The following is a 25,292-nucleotide window of genomic DNA, read 5'->3' as shown; positions in this document are numbered from 1 at the left end:
AGCCCAAAAAAGGTCTGCGGGCTATAGAGCGTTTTCCGTTCAGGCTCCAGTACTCTGGAATGCCCTCCCGGTAACAGTTCGAGATGCTACCTCAGTAGAAGCATTTAAGTCTCACCTTAAAACTCATCTGTATACTCTAGCCTTTAAATAGACCTCCTTTTTAGACCAGTTGATCTGCCGCTTCTTTTCTTTTTCCTATGTCCCACTCTCCCTTGTGGAGGGGGTCCGGTCCGATGACCATGGATGAAGTACTGGCTGTCCAGAGTCGAGACCCAGGATGGACCGCTCGTCGGGACCCAGGATGGACCGCTCGTCGGGACCCAGGATGGACCGCTCGCCTGTATCGGTTGGGGACATCTCTACGCTGCTGATCCGCTTGAGATGGTTTCCTGTGGACGGGACTCTCGCTGCTGTCTTGGAGCCACTATGGATTGAACTTTCACAGTATCATGTTAGACCCGCTCGACATCCATTGCTTTCGGTCCCCTAGAGGGGGGGGGGTTGCCCACATCTGAGGTCCTCTCCAAGGTTTCTCATAGTCAGCATTGTCACTGGCGTCCCACTGGATGTGAATTCTCCCTGCCCACTGGGTGTGAGTTTTCCTTGCCCTTTTGTGGGTTCTTCCGAGGATGTTGTAGTCGTAATGATTTGTGCAGTCCTTTGAGACATTTGTGATTTGGGGCTATATAAATAAACATTGATTGATTGATTGATGTGTTGCTGTGTTAATATTTCATCATTGATATATAAACTATCAGACTGCGTGGTCGGTAGTAGTGGCTTTCAGTAGGCCTTTAAAACAACCGCTACAATATAAATAAATGTAACAATCGGAAGGAAACTCAATATTAGGGTGAAAGTCGCGCTTCATCTTCACAAAAATACTCAAGTAAAAATACACAGTATGTTCTATTAAAACTATATAATATTTTTCAAAAAGTTACAATAGTAAATGTAACTGAGTAAATATAGCGCGTTACTACCCACCTCTGCTTGGCAGATAACTGCGTTTCATTTGTTTTTTCAAGTGAGTTTAATTGCGTGGATAATGTACCCATCCTATGCATATTAAGGGGCAATTCTGAAATCTTATAGAGCACGTTCAGCAGTTGATTAAGATGAGGAGCCATCTATGTTCTCTTTAATCACACAGAACACCACGGGAATGGCTTTGAATGAGCAGCCCCCCCCCCCCCCCCCCACCCCCCCTGCAAAGCCCGCTTTCACCACAGCTGGACACTTCAGATGCATGTGTGCGTCTGTGTGTTTTTTACATATCTGCTTCTATGCTAATCATTTTTTTTTTTTTTACACTTAATATTATCAATACAGCAGGTTCAGTTTCTTATAGTCAGACAATGTTATTTTATGTACACTGTAATAGATACTTTAAACGTACTTTAAAGGCCTAGTAAAATGAGATTTTCTTATTTAAACGGGGATAGCAGGTCCATCGAGAGGAGCCAGATGAGGTGGTTCGGGCATCTGGTCAGGATGCCACCCGAACGCCTCCCGAGGGAGGTGTTTAGGGCACGTCCAACCGGTAGGAGGCCACGGGGAAGACCCAGGACACGTTGGGAAGACTATGTCTCCCGGCTGGCCTGGGAACGCCTCGGGATCCCCCGGGAAGAGCTAGACGAAGTGGCTGGGGAGAGGGAAGTCTGGGCTTCCCTGCTTAGGCTGCTGCCCCCGCGACCCGACCTCGGATAAGCGGAAGAAGATGGATGGATGGATGGATAGCAGGTCCATTCTATGTGTCATACTTGATCATTTCACGATGTTGCCATATTTTTGCTGAAAGGATTTAGTAGAGAACATCGTCGATAAAGTTCGCAACTTTTGGTGCTGATAAAAAAGCCTTGCCTTTACCGGAATTCGCAGGGCTCCTCACGTCCTCACATTGTTTTTAATGGGAGCCTCCAGCAGCAAGAGCTATTCGGATCGAGAAAACGACAATTCCCCCATTAATTTGAGCGAGGATGAAAGTTTCGTGGATGGAAAATGTGTTTGTCATTCTTGTTCGGTGTGGGTTCACAGTGTGGCAAAAAAATTGTAACAGTGTCAAAGTTGTTTATACGGCCACCCTCAGTGTGACCTGTATGGCTGTTGACCAAGTGTGCTTGCATTCACCTGTGTGTGTGAAAAGCCGTAAATATTATGTGGCCGGCATTCAAAGGAAGTGCCTTTAAGATTTATCGGCACTCTGTACTTCCCCCTATGTCCGTGTTCACAGTGGCGTTTTAAAAAGTCATGAATTTTACTTTTTGAAAACAATACCGATAATTCACAATATAACATTTTAAAACATTTATCGGACGATAATATCGGCAGTCAGAACAAAATACTGCAGGAGTAGCCCTCACTTTTTTGAGCTGCATAATACAGCAGAGTACTAGTTTGTGCGCAAAACTATGATTTGAAGATCTTGGAACATGAACACACAGGAGTGAAAACAAGATTCAGGGACACACGAGGGGATGCCAGAGAAGAGGAACGCAAGACAGAGAGAGAGGTACTTTGATGCACTTTTTAATAAATCATTAGAAATGATGTATAACATACAAGCACACTAAACGACATGCCTCCCTTATGGCATACTTCAGGACGATAAAATTAAATTACACATTATATAATTAATTCAGACAGAATTTCTAGGCGCAGTCAAGGCGTTGAGGGGTTCCGGTTTGGTAACCGCAGGATTAGGTCTCTGCTGATGGCTTCATCTGACCGGGATCTTCAGCTCTCGCTGGATCGGTTCGCAGCCGAGTGTGAAGCGACCGGAATGAGAATCAGCACCTCCAAGTCCGAGTTCATGGTTCTCGCCCGGAAAAGGGTGGAGTGCCATCTCCGGGTTGGGGAGGAGACCCAAGTGGAGGAGTTCAAGTACCTAGGAGTCTTGTTCACGAGTGAGGGAAGAGTGGATCGTGAGATCGACAGGCGGATCGGTGCGGCGTCTTCAGTAATGCGGACGTTGTACCGATCCGTTGTGGTGAAGAAGGAGCTGAGCCGGAAGGCAAAGCTCTCAATTTACCGGTCGATCTACGTTCCCATCCTCACCTATGGTCATGAGCTTTGGGTCATGACCGAAAGGATAAGATCACGGGTACAAGCGGCCCAAATGAGTTTCCTCCACCGTGTGGCGGGTCTCTCCCTTAGAGATAGGGTGAGAAGCTCTGCCATCCGGGAGGAACTCAAAGTAAAGCCGCTGCTCCTCCACATCGAGAGGAGCCAGATGAGGTGGTTCGGGCATCTGGTCAGGATGCCACCCGAACGCCTCCCGAGGGAGGTGTTTAGGGCACGTCCAACCGGTAGGAGGCCACGGGGAAGACCCAGGACACGTTGGGAAGATTATGTCTCCCGGCTGGCCTGGGAACGCCTCGGGATCCCCCGGGAAGAGCTAGACGAAGTGGCTGGGGAGAGGGAAGTCTGGGTTTCCCTGCTTAGGCTGTTGCCCCCGTGACCCGACCTCGGATAAGCGGAAGATGATGGATGGATGGATGGATAATTAATTCAGGCTGACTGTGTACAAAAAAAAAATTGCATTTGAAAGTATTGTATTTCAACTCTTCAAATCACTCAGATAAAACTGGACTCTGCACTTGGAAGCGTCAGTCATTTCTGAGCAACCAACACAACCCACACAAACCAGAGACAAAATATCTGACACATCTGAAGAACACAAAATGTGAGATGTTTGTTTTCTTACAAGCCAATGGATTTAATTTGAAGTGAATTGGAAAGAAGATGAGAGCTTGACCAGCTTGATGGAAGATAAAACTGTTGCCAATTTTGAGAGAAATAGACAATAGTTTTTTATAGCCTTTTGTAAAGGACATTGTGGAACGGTTGGGAGAGTGGCCGTGCCAGCAATCTGAGGGTTCCTGGTTCAAACCCCAGCTTTTACAAACCTAGTCACGTCCGTTGTGTCCTTGAGCAAGACACTTCACCTTTGCTCCTGATGGGTCGTGGTTAGGGCCTTGCATGACAGTTCCCGCCATCAGTGTGTGAATGTGGAAATAGTGTCAAAGCGCTTTGAGTACCTTGAAGGTAGAAACGCACTATACAAGTATAACACATTTACCATTTTATCATTTAGCCTTGCCAGGGTAACTATTTATAAAGTATGTGTTTGCTACATTTTAGAGCAGTGTTGAAATTACAACTGAATGAGTTTAATTTTGAGACAGCAAATTTTAGAGGACTATTACTTGGTTTTTCCTTGTCAAATTTTAGAGGACTATTACTTGGTTTTTCCTTGTCAAATTTTAGAGGACTATTACTCGGTTTTTCCTTGTCAAATTTTAGAGGACTATTACTCGGTTTTTGCTAGTGTAACATAAACTTCACAGCTTGCACTTACAGAGGGGCAAAAAAGCCACCGATTGTGCAAGTTCTCCCACTTAAAATGATGACAGAGGTCTGTAATTTTCATCATAGGTACACTTCAACTGTGAGAGACAGAATGTGAAAAAATAATCCAGGAATTCATATTATAGGAATTTTAGAGAATTTATTTGTAAATTATGGTGGAAAATAAGTATTTGGTCAACCATTCAAAGCTCTCACTGATGGAAGGAGGTTTTGGCTCAAAATCTCATGATACATGGCCCCATTCATTCTTTCCTTAACACGGATCAATCGTCCTGTCCCCTTATCAGAAAAAAAGCCCCAAAGCATGATGTTTCCACCACCATGCTTCACAGTAGGTGTGGTGTTCTTGGGATGCAACTCAGTATTCTTCTTCCTCTAAACACGACGAGTTGAGTTTATACCAAAAAGTTCTATTTTGGTTTCATCTGACCACATGACATTCTCCCAATCCTCTGCTTTATCATCCATGTATCCATTTTGGATACATGGATGATACTGCAAGGTGGCAATATATCGCCCCCTACCTCGAGGCAGAGGTTCTTGCTGCCTCATGACCTGCCTTTTCTACGTGGCAACAAGCATGCGCCCCCTTGCACGCACGCCCAATACACACTGTGTGTAGCCGTGGAGGCACAGCCTGTGTCTGCCTCATCAAAACAACATAGAAAGCATAAACCAAAAGAGAAATATTTAAACGTATTTTATTTTAATACTTCGTTTTGGAACATCTCATAGTTGAGCCACCTGGCTCACTGCCTCACTTGGCTCCCCTAACAGCACGTCACTGGTTGTAGCTATAATAGCTATGTCTCAATTCGGCGGCCTCATCCTTAGCAAAGCTGATGGTTGACCGCCTTTTAACAAATTATTAAAAAACTAAACTAATCATCATATAATAAATCCTCAAAAACAATTTCTGAACTATTAAATATAAATAGAGAGAATCCGACCCTTCAGTTAAGAATAAGAATGAAAAAATGCATAAATGTTTTCTATTTGTGTTGGCCCTGCGATGAGATAGCAACTTGTCCAGAGTGTACACCGCCTTCCGCCTGTAAGCAGCTGAGATAAGCTCCATCACCCCCGCAACCCCGGGAGGGATAGGCGGTAAAAAATGAATGAATGGGTATACGTTAAAAAATGTAATACATAGCGTATAGATTTCCAAACAATCTCCCATTGCTGAAATAACCAGCATATTTTAAAATCAAAGTTGGCTAAAGTGTTTTAAAGGGGAACATTATCACAATTTCAGAAGGGTTAAAACCAATAAAAATCAGTTCCATGGGGCTTATTTTTTTCAAAATTTTACCCGTCCCGGAATATTCCTAAAAAAAGTTTTAAAGTGCTTGATTTTCGCTATTTGCTTAAGCCACTCTCCATTTCCCTGTGACGTCACATAGCGATTCCAATACAAACAATGGCGAATAGCACAGAAAGATATTGTGACATTAGCTCAGATTCAGACTCGGATTTCAGCGGCTTAAGCGATTCAACAGATTCCGCATGTATTGAAACGGATGGTTGGAGAATGGAGGCAGATAGCGAAAACGAAATTGAAGAAGAAACTGAAGCTATTGAGCGAATAGCTATTGACGCTATTCGGCCATGTCTGCCTTAGCATCGCCGGTAAAATGTGCAGACCAACCGATCAGGACTTTCGCATTGACACTGGATCAACTTAAATCCGTCGATTGGTAAGTGTTTGTTTCACATTAAATGTGGGTGGAAGGAAACGCTGGATGTAAATATAGTTTCAAATGTACATACAGGTAGCCTAAATAGCATGTTAGCATCGATTACCTGGCAGTCATGCCGCGACTGATTAGCACATAAGTCAATAACATCAACAACACACACCTTTGTGATTTAGTTGACTTTATCGTTGGGAATGCATCTGCTTTGAGTGTCGCAGGATAGCCAGGCATTTTTGCCATCTCTGTCGTAGCATCGCCGGTAAAAACCAAACGGGGGACTTTTGCATCTCTTGACACTGGAGCAACTTAAATCTGTCGATTGCTAAGTGTTTGTTTGGCATTAAATGTGGATGGAGGGAAAGGCTAGATGTAAATATAGCTACAGATGAGGCATAATGCTGCAATATGTACACACAGCTAGCCTAAATAGCATGTTAGTATCGATTAGCATGCTGTGCTAATCGATGCACATTCTACGTAAATCAACTTGACTGATCGTGTTGTTACACCCTCCGACAACACACCGACGAGGCATGATGTCTCCATGGTATCGGAAAAGAGTCGAAAAAACGGAAAATAACAGAGCTGATTTGACTCGATGAGTCTGATGTGTAGGGAAAAATGGCATTGAGTACCGATATGACGTCACGTTCTGACGTCGTCGCTCAGAGAGGCATAAACAGAAAGGTGTTTAATTCGCCAAAATTCACCCATTTAGAGTTCGGAAATCGGTTAAAAAAATATATGGTCTTTTTTCTGCAACATCAAGGTATATATTGACGCTTACATAGGTCTGGTGATAATATTCCCTTTTAAGAATCAGATAAGTAGTAAACAAGTAATAAAGTAGTTCACTTTATTATGTTTAAAACTACAATATATCTCACTGATATGGAGATAAGTCTACAGACAGCAACACACTTACACAAGATAAACAACGTTAACTTTATCATTTCATATCTTGTGATTTTTCCTTTTCTCCACTTTGTAAACAATGCCAATGGCAATATCGCAAGCCTGAGGTTAAGAACACAAGTTTCATTCCATTGTTCTGTGTAGATATGGATAATTTTGCAATTCTCTAAGTGATGTTTTCTTTGTAAAGAAGAGCATCTTTATATATTTTATCTGTTGTTAGAGACTGTATTCGTGTTTAGAGATTAGCTAAAAAATCAGCTTCCCCTACTTGAAACACCAACAGCTGCCAATGAAAGTCATATAGTCATCGTCCACTCATGATATATAAACTGAACAAAACTAAAAACCCAATACTTTTGTTTTTTCTCCCATTTTTCATGAGTTAATTAACTCAAAACCTGGACATGGATTTGTTTTGCTCCTTCGACGCAGAGGGAATACGGGACGAGCCAGGCGTGAATTCAGGTACATAATTATCTATTTATACACTAAACTGAAAAATAAGCAAACTAAGGGCGCTCACAAGGAGGTATAAAACTTGGCTACAAAATACAAACAGGAAACAAAAACACTTGCATGATGGCATGAATGAACTATTAACAGAAATAGCACGATGGCATGACTATAAACAACTAAAACAAAACACTTACTGTGACCAAAAAAAAAAACAGGAGTCAAGAATAGCAAGGTGCGTGGCAGGTGATCGTGGGCATGGAGAATGAGCAGCATAGGTAGGCAATGCAATGAAGGCAGAAAGCAAATAGCACTTACTATGGCTGGACAAGAGTAGCAAGGACTTTAGCATGAAAAAACTGGCATGGACAAAGCATGAAAAGAAACACAATGACGCCAGGACGACCAACATAAAATGACAGGCTTAAATAGAGATCAATCAATCAATCAATGTTTATTTATATAGCCCCAAATCACAAATGTCTCAAAGGACTGCACAAATCATTACGACTACAACATCCTCGGAAGAACCCACAAAAGGGCAAGGAAAACTCACACCCAGTGGGCAGAGAGAATTCACATCCAGTGGGACGCCAGTGACAATGCTGACTATGAGAAACCTTGGAGAGGACCTCAGATGTGGGCAACCCCCCCTCTCTAGGGGACCGAAAGCAATGGATGTCGAGCGGGTCTAACATGATACTGTGAAAGTTCAATCCATAGTGGCTCCAACACAGCCGCGAGAGTTCAGTTCAAGCGGATCCAAGACAGCAGCGAGAGTCCCGTCCACAGGAAACCATCTCAAGCGGATCAGCAGCGTAGAGACGTCACCAACCGATACAGGCGAGCGGTCCATCCTGGGTCCCGACGAGCGGTCCATCCTGGGTCTCGACTCTGGACAGCCAGTACTTCATCCATGGTCATCGGACCGGACCCCCTCCACAAGGGAGGAGGGGACATAGGAGAAAGAAAAGAAGCGGCAGATCAACTGGTCTAAAAAGAAGGTCTATTTAAAGGCTAGAGTATACAGATGAGTTTTAAGGTGAGACTTAAATGCTTCTACTGAGGTAGCATCTCGAACTGTTACCGGGTGATGTGGTGATTGAAAGCAGGTGTGAGACATGACAGGTGAACTGATTCGTCGTCATGGTGACAAAACAGGGAGTGAAAAAAAAGGAACTTAAAGAGTCCAAAGGTCAAACAGCACCTGGTATTCCTAGGCAGTCTCCCATCCAAGTACTAACCAGGCCAGATACTACTTAGCTTCGTGAACAAACAAGATCGGGGACGCTCAGGGTAGTATGGCCGTACATCATTGTGATCAGACATGACAGAAAACAAAACATAATCTACAGGCGTGACAAAAAGAGCTTAAACTTTTCTATATACACGAGCAATCTATTCCTCTCAAATATCGTTCACAAATCTGTCTAAAACTTTGTTACTGATAACTTCTTCTTTGCCAAGATAATCCCTCCCACTTGACTGGTGTGGTATATTTAAGGTGCTGATTAAACAGCATGATTGTTGCACTGGTGTGCCTTAGGCTGTCCACAATAAAAGGCCACTCTGAAATGTGTAGTTTTGCTTTATCGGAGGTCTGGATGGGGTCTAAAAAGCAGTCTGCATCTGGTGTGTCCATCAGTAGAAGCATTTAAGTCTCACCTTAAAACTCATTTGTATACTCTAGCCTTTAAATAGACCTCCTTTTTAGACCAGTTGATCTGCTGTTTCTTTTCTTTTTCTTCTATGTCCCACTCTCCCCTGTGGAGGGGGTCCGGTCCGATCCGGTGGCCATGTACTGCTTGCCTGTGTATCGGCTGGGGACATCTCTGCGCTGCTGATCCGCCTCCGCTTGGGATGGTTTCCTGCTGGCTCCGCTGTGAACGGGACTCTCGCTGCTGTGTTGGATCCGCTTTGGACTGGACTCTCGCGACTGTGTTGGATCCATTGTGGATTGAACTTTCACAGTATCATGTTAGACCCGCTCGACATCCATTGCTTTCCTCCTCTCTAAGGTTCTCATAGTCATTATTGTCACCGACGTCCCACTGGGTCATTATTGTCACCGATGTGACAATAATGTGACAATGTGACAACCCCCCCCCCTAGAGGGGGGGGGGGTTGCCCACATCTGAGGTCCTCTCCAAGGTTTCTCATAGTCAGCATTGTCGCTGGCGTCCCACTGAATGTGAATTCTCCCTGCCCACTGGGTGTGAGTTTTCCTTGCCCTTTTGTGGGTTCTTCCGAGGATGTTGTAGTCGTAATGATTTGTGCAGTCCTTTGAGACATTTGTGATTTGGGGCTATATAAATAAACATTGATTGATTGATTGATGTCCCACTGGGTGTGAGTTTTCCTTGCCCTTATGTGGGCCTACCGAGGATGTCGTGGTGGTTTGTGCAGCCCTTTGAGACACTAGTGATTTAGGGCTATATAAGTAAACATTGATTGATTGATTGATTGATTGATTTGCCTCACGCAGTGCAACACATCTCCTTCGCATAGAGTTGATCTCTGTGCATTCAAAATGTCATCAATAAAATGCACATTGGTTCGTTGTCCATAACATACGCCTGTTGATTCTGGCCTGGTGGAATGTTGGTCCACTCTTCTTCAATGGCAGTGAGAAGTTGCTGGATATTGGCAGGAACTGGAACAGGCAGTCGTATACACCGACCCACTGCATCCCAAACATGTTTATTGGGTGACATGTTGGGTGAGTATGCTGGTCATGCAAGTACTAGATTGTTTTCAGCTTCCAGGAATTGTGTGGGCAACATGGGGCAGTGCATTGTCATGCTGCAACATGAGGTGATGGTCTCGGGTGAATGGCAACAACAATGGCCCTCAGGATCTTGTCACGGTATCTCTGTGCATTCAAAATGTCATCAGTAAAATGCACATGGGTTCGTTGTCCATAACATACGGCTGTCAATACCATAACCCCAGCCCCACCATGGGCCACTCCATTCACAACGTCGACATCAAGCAAACCGCTCTCCAACATGATGCCACACATGCTTGAGAAACTGATCAGGCGGGCCGGTTCTACAATGGGAATGAAACTGGACTCACTGGTGACGGTGGCAGAGAAGAGGACTGTTGACAAACTAGTGAGCATCCTGGATGATGCCAGTCACCCTCTGCATAGTGTTATCAGTAGCCAGAGGAGACTGTTCAGTTCTAGACTGCTTCATCCCAAGTGCAGGACTAATAGACTCAAAAACTCCTTTGTCCCACACGCCATTAGACTGTACAACTCCTCTCTGGGACGGGGGGTGGGGGGTACTAGGATGACAGGGGATGCAAAACATTAACAGTGCAATACATTTTCATAACATGGTCACTACTGCCTACTTTGTCTTGTTATATTCTTATTTTACTGTTATATTGTTATTCCCATTGTTTGTATTCTTTTTGTAATATTTCTCTATTTTGTTTCCTTTTAAACCCCCATTATTTACTTTTTACTTTTTTCTTTAAATTGATCTCAACTCTGTACACTGCTGCTGGAATTTTAATTTTGCTGAAGGAACTCTCCTGAAGGAATCAATAAAGTACTATCTATCTATCTATCTATCTATGCTGTCTGCCACCTGCCCTGAACAGTGAAAACCGAGTTTCATCCATGAAGAGAACACCTATCCAATGTGCCAGATGCCATCGAAAGTGAGCATTTGCCCACTCAAGTCGGTTACGGGGTCTCAAGTCGAGACCCCGATGAAGACGACAAGCTTACCTGATATAGTTTCTCACAATTTGTAAATAAATTATTTGGTTATGCAAACCAATTGTTGCAGCAGCTGTGCGGGTGGCTGATCTCAGACGATCATGGAGATGCACCTGCTGGATGTAGAGGTCCTGGGCTGGTGTGGTTACACGTGGTCAGCTGTTGTGAGGCAGATTGGATGTACTGCCAAATTGTCAGAAACACCTTAAGAGACAGTTTACAGTATGGTAGAGCAGTGGTTCTCAAATGGGGGTATGCGTACCCCTGGGGGTACTTGAAGGTATGCCAAGGGGTACGTAAGATTTTTATAAAATATTCTGAAAACAGCAACAATTAAAAAATCCTTTATAAATATATTTATTGAATAATACTTCAACAAAATATGAATGCAAGTTCATAAACTGTAAAAAAAATACAACATCGCAATATCCAGTGTTGATAGCTAGGTTTTTTTGTGGACATGTTCCATAAATGTTGATGTTAATTATTTTTTTTTTTGTGAAGACATGTTTAGAATTAAGTTCATGAATCCAGATGGATCTCTATTACAATCCCCAAAGAGGGCACTTTAAGTTGATGATTACTTCTATGTGTAGAAATCTTTATTTATAATTGAATCACTTGTTTATTTTTCAACAAGTTTTTAGTAATTTTCATATCTTTTTTTCCAAATAGTTGAAGAAAGACCACTGCAAATGAGCGATATTTTGCACTTTTATGCAATTTAATAAATCAGAAACTGATGACATAGTGCTGTATTTGACTTCTTTATCTCTTTTTTTCAACCAAAAATGTTTTGCTCTGATTAGGGGGTACTGGAATTAAAACTATTTTCACAAGAGGGGTACATCACTGAAAAAAGGTTGAGAACCACTGTGGTAGAGAAATTGAACATTCAATTCACGGACAACAGTTCTGGTCAGTTCTACATGCTCCCTCACAACATTTGAAATCTTTGCCATTGTTCCATGTGATAAAACTGCACATTTTAGAGTGGCCTTTTATTGTGGGCAGCCAAGAGCACTCATGCTGTTTAATCAGCATCTTGATATGCCACACCTATGAGGTGAGATGGATTATCTTGGCAAAGAAGAAATGCTCACTAACACAGATTTAGACAGATTTGTGAACACAATTTGATTGGAATCTGTTTTTTATGTATATAATACAAGTTTTAGATATTTGAGTTCAACTTACAAAAAATGGGAGCAAAAACAAAAGTGTTGTGTTTATATTTTTGTAACATAACTAAATCTTTAATTGCGGAATATATGCATAATATTAACACAAATACCTATATATTTCCTTCGGATCAGTAAAAATAAATCAAAGTATAATAGGCAAATCTGCATATAGTTATACAAAAGACCCATTTGGACATTTCTAGGCAAAGCAGTGAACAAATAATCATATCCGTGATGATCCTGTAATTATATAAGTGATAAAAATCCCATTACACTATTATACAACAGCTCCCTCCAGCTCTCCTTTAGAACTACCACCAACAATGATAGAAACATGACTAAGACCTTTGCAGTTTAATCCTCCATCTTTACAAAGCCTCACATTCTCACGGATATCCTTCATTGTACAATGACGGCACTGTCAGTTATTCTGTACATCATCCTCACTAGCACCTACTCAGAAATAATAACGCTATTTTTGTGCCTCTGAGAAACAATTAGAATATTAGAGCAGTTCTGTTAAAATAAAATAAAAATGATACTAAATGTAGTCAAACCAGCAATCCAAGACACATGCTTTTTGCCTGGAAATATAATGCATTAGTATTATTTCCCATTTTCATCCAGGAATTGCACACAACATAACAACAAATGACTATCGGCACATATTTCTTTACAAATGTATTCTTATTTTTGGGGAATTTCCAATTAGCTTTTCATCTCTGCACTCACCTCTGTCCTTATCTTACATCTGTTACGTTCATTGAAATCTGCAATTGGAACATCTGCTAGGCATTTTCTTTTTTCTTAGGAATACACAGTTTTTTTCGTATTTTCCGGATGATAGAGGGCATCAGGATATAAGCCAAACCCACTATATTTTAGAAAAATGTAGTGGGTAGCCACACCCTACTATAAGTAGCAGATAAATACGCTTTGAAATGAGTTATTTACACAGAAATATTTTGTAGCTTTGATTTTTCCATACCTTATCTGTTTCCAAATGGTGATTGTATCACGGCAGTAAAAACAACTGATCAAACGCAACAGGAGTCATTGTGGTGGACCCACTGGCTGTGGAAGCTAGTTCTCCAATCAGTAAATTCACGAAAACATCACCATGGAGTCATTAATTCTGTTTAGCTGAGGCTAAACTGTGCCCAACAGCTCCTCTGTTGTGCACATGTAGATACATAGACACGCACAAAGCTGCAGGGAATGATGTCAAATATTAGCAGAGTTAAGAGTCCTCTAATGTCAACTAATGAACTAAGTGAAATGACTGAATTTTGTAAGAAACTGCTACAATTTGTGTTTTATCTTTAACGAATGTGTGATTTACCTGCTACATGGCTTATGTGTGAACTTTAATTCCTAGTTTTGGTTTTAGTACTTACTAATAATTGTATTTTAATATGGAAAATGGCAAATTGTTCTTTGAGTACAACAAGAAAAGCCCAATGTGTTTAATGCCCTTTCATTTATATTTCAACCATTTAAAATCATTCTTTAAATGTAATAGGAAACATATGTTTACTATATTGTAAGATTTTATGTTAAAACAAAAACAATATTGTAATTTTTGTAGTTCCCTTTATTTTGAAAAGTATCGGTAAGCATTTTGGTAAGGGTACCAGTACCAAACTATTGGTATCGGGACAACCTTAGAGGGGACTAATGATGTGGTTAAAAATGGGGGACATTAAGGTCATGGTTGGTCTCTACCATGCCGAGTTTCCCAAACCCAAACTGCATGTTAGTGTCTAACATGCAGTTTAAATTGATGGGTGGACGAGCAGGGGACACGTTAGGAGGACTGGAGCCCCATAGAGGCATCTTCATCCCCCCCCCCCCGCCATGCCTCCCCACAGGACAATCCCTCAAAGTCTTATGTGTGTGTGTGTGTGTGTGTGTGCACTGTAAGTAGGAGGAGCAGAAGGCCTGGACACAGCGCCCACCCACCCTGCCCTTCCCCCAGTCCACGCAGGAGTCAAACAAGATCTACGGCCAGGAGGCCAAACTCCTCCCCCATCCCAAGACCCCACAGGCACTTCATACAACGCCACGCGACTCCGCCCCCTGCCAAACAAAGCCAGCACAAGTCCGTCCCAAACTGACTCAGCGGGGTCCACACCAACAACACCATGCAAAAAGACTGCACAGCCCCCATGCTCAATCATATTTAATTTTGTCCTTCGGCGGGTGGGACAAGTTAATAATCTATTCAATCACAGTAGGACAAGGGCGGGGGATAAATCACACAGGGGTCCAATCAGAACTACTGCCTTTGTAAGCCACTGCGTTTGGATTTTTCACTGTGAAAACAAGACAGTATATTGTAGGGATGTAACGATAAACAATAATAATGATGACAGTGGCAAAACTTGCGACGATTAGTATTACCCTTTAAAATTTAAATGATCAAACAACAGAGACAACTAACTGCAATTTGATAAAGTCACAGATAAACTTATCACTGTCTGAGCAACTAAGATATTCAATTGTAAACACTGAACAAACAAGCTGTGTTCTCTTGAACGGAATTATGATGATTGATCTTTCCTCAGAGGAAAAGAGATTTTTAAGGTGTGTTCGAAGACCGCTGAACAGTGTGGAACACAACGCAGAGGCCAGAAAAAATATACATAATTAATGTAGGAGCCCAAATGCTGTTTAAGTTCATTTACATTTTATGGGAGGTGCTTTATCTTTATTCAGCCAAAAGGGGACTATTAACTTTATTTAAATAATACGAAAACATATATTGTATGCTTCACGGTGGCAGAGGGGTTAGTGCGTCTGCCTCACAATACGAAGGTCCTGCAGTCCTGGGTTCAAATCCAGGCTCGGGATCTTTCTGTGTGGAGTTTGCATGTTCTCCCCGTGAATGCGTGGGTTCCCTCCGGGTACTCCGGCTTCCTCCCACTTCCAAAGACATGCACCTGGGGATAGGTTGATTGGCAACACTAAATGGGCCCTAGTGTGTGAATGTGAGTGTGAATGTTGTCTGTCTATCTGTGTTGGCCCTGTGATGAGGTGGCGACTTGTCCAGGGTGTACCCCGCCTTCCGCCCGATTGTAGCTGAGATAGGCGCCAGTGCCCCCCGCGATCCCGAAAGGGAATAAGCGGTAGAAAATGGATGGGATGGATGGGATGGATGCTTAGAATAAATATAAGGTACACTTTATTTGTAATTATTAAATTTGTCTGAATAATTTGATGATGTACTATTCTATACTGCTTTAATGCAGTGAAGATTACGTAACTGTTTAATTACAAATATGGCTGAAGGATCTGTGTGGTAATATGGTTTGGACGCAATGTATTATGGGTAATGGCAGTCAGGTATGGGGGAAACGAGCCACACATTGTTTTGACCTTACTGTTTTCTGACTCTTTCTTACTGTAATAAACTCTCTTCATTTTGCCATTCATTTATTCCCACGTCATAATTGTTTTACGTGTTTGAATGATTAAGTTCACAAGTGAACGATACAAAACGAAGAGGAGCGTCTGGAATGTTGTTTGTTGTTGCCGCAGCAAGCGGAGCAGGAGAAAGTAGAGGAGCGTCAAGCTAAGGCTTCATTAGGAATCTACATTTTAAATGGATTTTCTGTATAAAGCACTTTTCATTTTAATGAATCTTAAATAGCTACGGTACAAACCAATATTTAAAACAATAAAAATAATGAATACGGATAAAATACTAAGACTAAAACACTATCAGTGACGCAAAGGAACACAAGACATGCAAAATAGTGGGTTTTCTAACAATGTCTATTTATTTCAGTTACCGTATGTTTAAAAACATATACTTTCATCAAAAAAGTTCAGTGTGTGTATAACTACTGTTTGAGCACATTCAACAATACCACAATAATAATGATAACCTTGATAATTATGGTCAAATAACCGTGATGTGAAATCCTCATATCGTTACATCCCTACTGAATTTTTACACACCTCAATGCAATATGTCTTCTACACCTGGAAGACAGAGAATCCATATGGAATAACCAGCCGAACATTTACGCCTCAGTAAGTAGACCTTAACCAATGACTCATTCTGTACATAATTACTTTTACTGTCAAAGACAGTAGGGCAGGATCAAGATCAGGATCAACTGCTTACTACTTTTGTTGTAAACCATGGGCAAGCTCATCCACCAAATAAATAAACAAGATACCTGCACAGTGCACTTTGATCAATGTCCTTGATAATTGCACAACTTGACAACCCAAAAGACCAGATTTATAAATTTTCAAGCTACCACAGAAAAAAAGACAGCTATGTGAGATATATACCTTCTAGATCAGTGGTTCTCAAATGGGGGTATGCGTACCCCTGGGGGTACTTGAAGGTATGCCAAGGGGTACGTGAGAATTTTTTTAAATATTCTAAAAAATAGCAACAATTTCAAAAATCCTTTATAAATATATTTATAGAATAATACTTCAACAAAATATGAATGTAAGTTCATAAACTGTGAAAAGAAATGCAACAATGCAATATTCAGTGTTGACAGTTAGATTTTTGGTGGACATGTTCCATAAATATTGATGTTAAAAAATTCTTTTTTTGTGGAGAAATGTTTAGAATTAAGTTCATGAATTCAGATGGATCTCTATTACAATCCCCAAAGAGGGCACTTTAAGTTGATGATTACTTCTATGTGTTGACATATTTATTCATAATTGAATCACTTGTTTATTTTTCAACAAGTTTTTAGTTATTTTTATATCTTTTTTTCCAAATAGTTCAAGAAAGACCACTACGAATGAGCAATATTTTCCACTTTTATACAATTTAATAAATCAGAAACTGATGACAGTGCTGTATTTTACTTCTTTATCTCTTTTATTCAACCAAAAATGCTTTGCTCTGATTAGGGGGTACTTGAATTAAAAAAATGTTCACGGGGGTACATCACTGAAAAAAAGTTGAGAACCACTGTTCTAGATTATCTAAACAAGACTGTGGTCAAGACGCCAATTGTGTACCCTCAGTGTAGTTCTACACAATATAGATTAAAAAGGTTTTTTTTTTGTCATATAATGTGACCATTTAGTCATGTACAATTAAACATTTGAAAACAATGCTTAATTTGATCTAAAATAATAAAACACACTATGGTTAGTGTGAAATATACTTACTTATTGGGTTTCACTATGTAAAGCGCTTTGAGTCACAAGAGGAAAGCGCTATATAAATATAATTCACTTCACTTCACTTCACAGAATGGAATGCAGGTCTTGTTGTGAATTTACTTTTTGAGAAGCTCAGCAAAAATCTTCATAGAAGTGGTTTCAAAACCACTTCAAAGATGCGTTATCCTTAAACTATTATTCCACACAATTTACAGTAATTTTAGTCTATTAAAATGTTGAGTATTTTAGTTGACTGAAACTAGACTAACTAAATTAATTTAGATGTCTAAAATAATACTAAAAGTAAAATACATTTTCGTCAAAAGACTAAATTAAAAAACTACTGTCAAAATTAACACTGCTGCGCTCCAATCCTGTGCACATTGCTTTTGTCATCAGAACATGTTTCGGTGATCAAGTCTTTTCAGTGGCCGTATTTTCTTTGCATTACTAGTTAATAGTGCGCAGATAATAGGTTATACATATCAGTGTTTTTCAACCACCTTTCCGCAGCACACAAGTGCGCCATGAGATACAGTCTGGTGTGCCGTGGGAGATGATCTAATTTCACCTGTTTGGGGTAAAAATATTTTTGCAAACCAGTAATTATAGTCTGCAAATTATGTGTTATTAGTGAGTTTCGGTGCTTTCTAGAGCTCGGCAGAGTAACCGTGTAATACTCTTCAATGTCAGTAGGTGGCAGCCGGTAGCTAATTGCTTTGTAGATGTTGGAAACAGCAGGAAGCTGCATGCAGGTAAAAAAGTATCTAATACTTCAACCAAAAACAAACCAAAGGTGAGTGCCCCTAAGAAGAGGCAGTACTAGTTAATAGTGCGCAGATAATAGGTTATACATATCAGTGTTTTTCAACCACCTGTCCGCAGCACACGAGTGTTTCGTGAGATACAGTCTGGTATGCCCTGGGAGATGATCTAATTTCACCTATTTGGGGTAAAAATATTTTTGCAAACCAGTAATTATAGTCTGCAAATTATGTGTTGTTGTTGAGTTTCGGTGCTTTCTAGAGCTCGGCAGAGTAACCGTGTAATACTCTTCCATGTCAGTAGGTGGCAGCCGGTAGCTAATTGCTTTGTAGATGTCGGAAACAGCGGGAAGCTGCATGCAGGTAAAAAGGTATCTAATACTTCAACCAAAAACAAACCAAAGGTGATTGCCCCTAAGAAAAGGCAGTACTAGTTAATAGTGTGCAGATAATAGGTTATACATATCCGTGTTTTTCAACCACCTTTCCGCAGCACACGAGTGTTTCGTGAGATACAGTCTGGTATGCCCTGGGAGATGATCTAATTTCACCTATTTGGGGTAAAAATATTTTTTGCAAACCAGTAATTATAGTCTGCAAATTATGTGTTGTTGTTGAGTTTCGGTGCTTTCTAGAGCTCGGCAGAGTAACCGTGTAATACTCTTCCATCTCAGTAGGTGGCAGCCGGTAGCTAATTGCTTTGTAGATGTCGGAAACAGCAGGAAGCTGCATGCAGGTAAAAAAGTATCTAATACTTCAACCAAAAACAAACCAAAGGTGAGTGCCCCTAAGAAGAGGCAGTACTAGTTAATAGTGCGCAGATAATAGGTTATACATATCATTGTTTTTCAACCACCTTTCCGCAGCACATGAGTGTTTCGTGAGATACAGTCTGGTATGCCCTGGGAGATGATCTAATTTCACCTATTTGGGGTAAAAATATTTTTTGCAAACCAGTAATTATAGTCTGCAAATTATGTGTTGTTGTTGAGTTTCGGTGCTTTCTAGAGCTCGGCAGAGTAACCGTGTAATACTCTTCCATCTCAGTAGGTGGCAGCCGGTAGCTAATTGCTTTGTAGATGTCGGAAACAGCAGGAAGCTGCATGCAGGTAAAAAAGTATCTAAAACTTCAACCAAAAACAAACCAAAGGTGAGTGCCCCTAAGAAGAGGCAGTACTAGTTAATAGTGCGCAGATAATAGGTTATACATATCCGTGTTTTTCAACCACCTGTCCGCAGCACATGAGTGTTTCGTGAGATACAGTCTGGTATGCCCTGGGAGATGATCTAATTTCACCTATTTGGGTAAAAATATTTTTTGCAAACCAGTAATTATAGTCTGCAAATTATGTGTTGTTGTTGAGTTTCGGTGCTTTCTAGAGCTCGGCAGAGTAACCGTGTAATACTCTTCCATCTCAGTAGGTGGCAGCCGGTAGCTAATTGCTTTGTAGATGTCGGAAACAGCGGGAGGCTGCATGCAGGTAAAAAGGTATCTAATACTTCAACCAAAAACAAACCAAAGGTGATTGCCCCTAAGAAAAGGCAGTACTAGTTAATAGTGTGCAGATAATAGGTTATACATATCATTGTTTTTCAACCACCTTTCCGCAGCACATGAGTGTTTCGTGAGATACAGTCTGGTATGCCCTGGGAGATGATCTAATTTCACCTATTTGGGGTAAAAATATTTTTTGCAAACCAGTAATTATAGTCTGCAAATTATGTGTTGTTGTTGAGTTTCGGTGCTTTCTAGAGCTCGGCAGAGTAACCGTGTAATACTCTTCCATCTCAGTAGGTGGCAGCCGGTAGCTAATTGCTTTGTAGATGTCGGAAACAGCAGGAAGCTGCATGCAGGTAAAAAAGTATCTAATACTTCAACCAAAAACAAACCAAAGGTGAGTGCCCCTAAGAAGAGGCAGTACTAGTTAATAGTGCGCAGATAATAGGTTATACATATCCGTGTTTTTCAACCACCTGTCCGCAGCACATGAGTGTTTCGTGAGATACAGTCTGGTATGCCCTGGGAGATGATCTAATTTCACCTATTTGGGGTAAAAATATTTTTTGCAAACCAGTAATTATAGTCTGCAAATTATGTGTTGTTGTTGAGTTTCGGTGCTTTCTAGAGCTCGGCAGAGTAACCGTGTAATACTCTTCCATCTCAGTAGGTGGCAGCCGGTAGCTAATTGCTTTGTAGATGTCGGAAACAGCGGGAAGCTGCATGCAGGTAAAAAGTATCTAATACTTCAACCAAAAACAAACCAAAGGTGATTGCCTCTAAGAAAAGGCAGTACTAGTCAATAGTGTGCAGATAATAGGTTATACATATCAGTGTTTTTCAACCACCTGTCCGCAGCACACGATTGTTTCGTGAGATACAGTCTGGTACGCCCTGGGAGATGATCTAATTTCACCTATTTGGGGTAAAAATATTTTTTGCAAACCAGTAATTATAGTCTGCAAATTATGTGTTGTTGTTGAGTTTCGGTGTTTTCTAGAGCTCGGCAGCGTAACCGTGTAATACTCTTCAATGTCAGTAGGTGGCAGCCGGTAGCTAATTGCTTTGTAGATTTCGGAAACAGCGGGAGGCTGCATGCAGGTAAAAAGGTATCTAATACTTCAACCAAAACAAACCAAAGGTGATTGCCCCTAAGAAAAGGCAGTACTAGTTAATAGTGCGCAGATAATAGGTTATACATATCCGTGTTTTTCAACCACCTTTCCGCAGCACACAAGTGCGCCATGAGATACAGTCTGGTACGCCCTGGGAGATGATCTAATTTCACCTATTTGGGGTAAAAATATTTTTTGCAAACCAGTAATTATAGTCTGCAAATTATGTGTTGTTGTTGAGTTTCGGTGCTTTCTAGAGCTCGGCAGAGTAACCGTGTAATACTCTTCCATGTCAGTAGGTGGCAGCCGGTAGCTAATTGCTTTGTAGATGTCGGAAACAGCGGGAAGCTGCATGCAGGTAAAAAGTATCTAATACTTCAACCAAAAACAAACCAAAGGTGATTGCCTCTAAGAAAAGGCAGTACTAGTCAATAGTGTGCAGATAATAGGTTATACATATCAGTGTTTTTCAACCACCTGTCCGCAGCACACGAGTGTTTCGTGAGATACAGTCTGGTACGCCCTGGGAGATGATCTAATTTCACCTATTTGGGGTAAAAATATTTTTTGCAAACCAGTAATTATAGTCTGCAAATTATGTGTTGTTGAGTTTCGGTGCTTTCTAGAGCTCGGCAGAGTAACCGTGTAATACTCTTCCATGTCAGTAGGTGGCAGCCGGTAGCTAATTGCTTTGTAGATGTCGGAAACAGCGGGAAGCTGAATGCAGGTAAAAAAGTATCTAATACTTCAACCAAAAACAAACCAAAGGTGATTGCCCCTAAGAAAAGGCATCGAAGCTTAGGGAAGGCTATGCAGAACAAAACTAAAACTGAACTGGCTACAAAGTAAACAAAAACAAAATGCTGGACGACAGCAAAGACTTACTGTGGAGCTGAAACGGCGTGCACAAATCAATCAACAATGTCCCCACAAAGAAGGATTAAAAACAACTGAAATATTCTTGATTGCTAAAACGAAGTAGATGAGGGAAATATCACTCAAAAGGAAGACATGCAACTGCTACAGGAAAATACCAATAAAAGAGAGCCAGACAAGAACTAAAACAATACACACAGGAAAACAGCAAAAAACTATAAATAAGTCACAGCGTGATGTGACTGGTGGTGACAGTACACCTACTTTGAGACAAAAGCTTTATTGATGCATGGTTGGTTATGGTTAAAAGTCATATCAAACAATTGCGACAATTACTTTTTACTGTGGTGTGCCTCCGGATTTTTTCAACGCAAAAAACGTGCCTTGGCTCAAAAAAAGTTGAAAGACACTGATATATATATCCATTCATACCGTGACGACCTGCTGGTGTTAATGTATCGTGCCTGAAAGTGTTGTGTGTCTGGTAGTGAAGCACAGAGATGAATGTGTGTGCATGGGAGGGAAGGTTGGAATTTGGCCTGTTTTTAACAAAAGAGTGGAAAAAAAAATAAAAAGCGTCTTGACTTAGTGTTACTTCTTTTGGACCCTACATTATCTTACTTTAATTTAGATTCACATAAAAAACAAAACTCAATTTTAAAGTGCGGCAGACTGCCACAATCAATCACATGTAGGGGAAACCCTGTTTGAAAAAGCTTTCAGTACTGGTTATCTTGTTGAGGTCTCCTTGAACAGTGTTCATATTGAATCAAATTAAAACGGAGATTTGAACAATATTTGTTTTGACGTCAAACTCAAACATACTCTGATACATTGTGAGATTAACTTACGTTTCCATGGTTGATGAAACCGTGTTCTTTAGCGATGCGGTCAGCTTCCTCAGGGCCCCCATTAATATGGACAGCCCAGTCGTTAGTGTAGACCTCTGCGGTATCAATCCAATTTAGTTCTGCTGTCAGGACAAGGAATGTCCATAAGTGCCGTAGAGCCACCCTGGAATCCATGAAAAGTAGAACACGGGGCAGTGCGTCCGTCCGTCTATCCAGTGTTCCAGGCAAAATGAAGCTCTCCTTTAGGGTGGTTAAGTAGAACAGTGACCTAGAGATGACAGAACACAGAGCAAGCTATGAAAATAATTGTTTTTAATTGTCTCACTTCTAAGTCGGAATTACTCACATATAACGGTACACGAACCCTGAACTAGGCAACACAGCCAAAATAATTAAGGCCTTAGTCAGCAAACATGAAATTGCCTTAGTAACTACATATGCATGGTTTTAGATGATCAAATTGTATCCATCCTATTTACAATATATGTCCAAGTATTACAAAAATACATAAGATATTGTTTAACAGTTTACATGCTGATTTATAATTACAATACTATTTCAGCTAAATAAGTATTATCTCACATGGGACATTTTGGATAAAAATCAGTAGTGGGTTAGTTACTGCAAACCAGTAACTAGTTATAGTTACTAGTTACTTTATTTCAAAAGGAACTCAGTTACTTACACCAAAAACTAATCCGCTAATATGAAAAGTAAATACCGTATTTTTCGGAGTATAAGTCGCTCCGGAGTATAAGTCGCACCTGCCGAAAATGCACAATAAAGAGGGGAAAAAACATATATAAGTCGCACTGGAGTATAAGTCGCATTTTTGGGGGAAATTTATTTGATAAAACCCAACACCAAGAAAAAACATTTGAAAGGCAATTTAAAATAAAGAATAGTGGACAACAGGCTGTATAATTGTACGTTATATGACGCATAAATAACCAACTGAGAAGGTGCCTGGTATGTTAACGTAACATATTATGGTAAGAGTCATTCAAATAATTATAACATATATAAAATGCTATAGGTTTACCAAACGATCTGTCAATCCTAATTGCTAAATACGCCGATAATATAATTATAATGGGGGACTTTAATATCCATATGAATACCCCATTGGACCCACCGTGCGTGGCGCTCCAGATTATAATTGATAGCTGTGGTCTTACACAAATAATAAATGAACCGACGCATCGCAGCGGTAATACGATAGACCTAGTGCTTGTCAGAGGTATCACCGTCTCCAAAGTTATGATACTCCCGTATACTAAAGTAATGTCTGATCATTACCTTATAAAATTCGAAGTTCAGACTCATGTTCGGCAAGCTAATAATAATAATAACTGCTATAGCAGCCGCAACATTAATGCTGCCACAACGACGACTCTTGCGGACCTACTGCCCTCGGTAATGGCACCGTTGCCAAAGTATGTGGGCTCTATTGATAACCTCACTAACAACTTTAACAACGCCCTGCGCGAAACCATTGATAGTATAGCACCGCTGAAGTTAAAAAAGGCTCCAAAAAGGCGTACGCCATGGTTTACTGAAGAAACTAGAGCTCAGAAATTATTATGTAGAAAGCTGGAACGCAAATGGCGCACGACTAAACTTGAGGTGCACCATCAAGCATGGAGTGATAGTTTAATAACTTATAAACGCATGCTTACCTTAGCTAAAACTAATTATTACTCAAATCTCATCCGCATTAATAAAAACGATCCAAAATTTTTGTTTAGTACAGTAGCATCGCTAACCCAACAAGGGACTCCTTCCAGTAGCTCCACCCATTCGGCAGATGACTTTATGAAGTTCTTTAATAAGAAAATTGAACTTATTAGAAAGGAGATTAAAGACAATGCGTCCCAGCTACAATGGGGTTATAGTAACACAGATACGATTGTATATACGGCGGATACTGCAAATATCCAAAATAGTTTCTCTCGTTTTGATGAAATAACATTAGAAGGATTGTTACAACGTGTAAATGGAATAAAACAAACAACGTGTTTACTTGACCCACTTCCTGGGAAACTTATCAAGGAGCTTTTTGTATTATTAGGTCCATCAGTGCTAAATATTATAAACTTATCACTTTCCTCGGGCACTGTTCCCGTTGCATTCAAAAAAGCGGTTATTCATCCTCTCCTTAAAAGACCTAACCTCGATCCAGACCTCATGGTAAACTACCGACCGGTGTCTCACCTTCCCTTTATTTCGAAAATCCTCGAAAAAATTGTTGCAGAGCAGCTAAATGAGCACTTAGCGTTTAACAATCTATGTGAAACCTTTCAATCCGGTTTCAGGGCAAATCACTCGACTGAGACAGCCCTCGCAAAACTGACTAATGATCTATTGCTAACGATGGACTCTGATGCGTCATCTATGTTGCTGCTCCTCGATCTTAGCGCTGCTTTCGATACCGTCGATCATAATATTTTATTAGAGCGTATCAAAATACGAATTGGTATTTCAGACTCAGCCCTGTCATGGTTTAACTCTTATCTTACTGATAGGATGCAGTGCGTCTCCTATAACAGTGTGACCTCGGACTATGTTAAGGTAACGTGTGGAGTTCCCCAGGGTTCGGTCCTTGGCCCTGTACTCTTCAGCATCTACATGCTGCCGCTAGGTGACGTCATACGCAAATACGGTATTAGCTTTCACTGTTATGC

At 40.8% G+C, this 25,292-nt stretch overlaps 1 protein-coding gene across 1 annotated transcript in view; it reads right to left on the bottom strand.

Annotated features, from left to right (window-relative positions):
• Positions 1-25,292, bottom strand: part of LOC133563511 (furin-like) — a 268,307-nt gene that overhangs the window by 205,762 nt on the left and 37,253 nt on the right. The window contains exon 2 of the mRNA XM_061917673.1: positions 22,609-22,876. Coding sequence (XP_061773657.1) covers positions 22,609-22,782 — 174 coding nt within the window. The 5' untranslated portion in view covers positions 22,783-22,876. The remainder of the gene's footprint in view (positions 1-22,608; positions 22,877-25,292) is intronic.

The sequence above is a fragment of the Nerophis ophidion genome, linkage group LG12 (assembly GCF_033978795.1).
Source record: "Nerophis ophidion isolate RoL-2023_Sa linkage group LG12, RoL_Noph_v1.0, whole genome shotgun sequence".
Classification (NCBI taxonomy): domain Eukaryota; kingdom Metazoa; phylum Chordata; class Actinopteri; order Syngnathiformes; family Syngnathidae; genus Nerophis; species Nerophis ophidion.
Note: the sequence above shows the minus strand (reverse complement) of the source record. Positions and strands in the feature narration are given on the sequence as shown.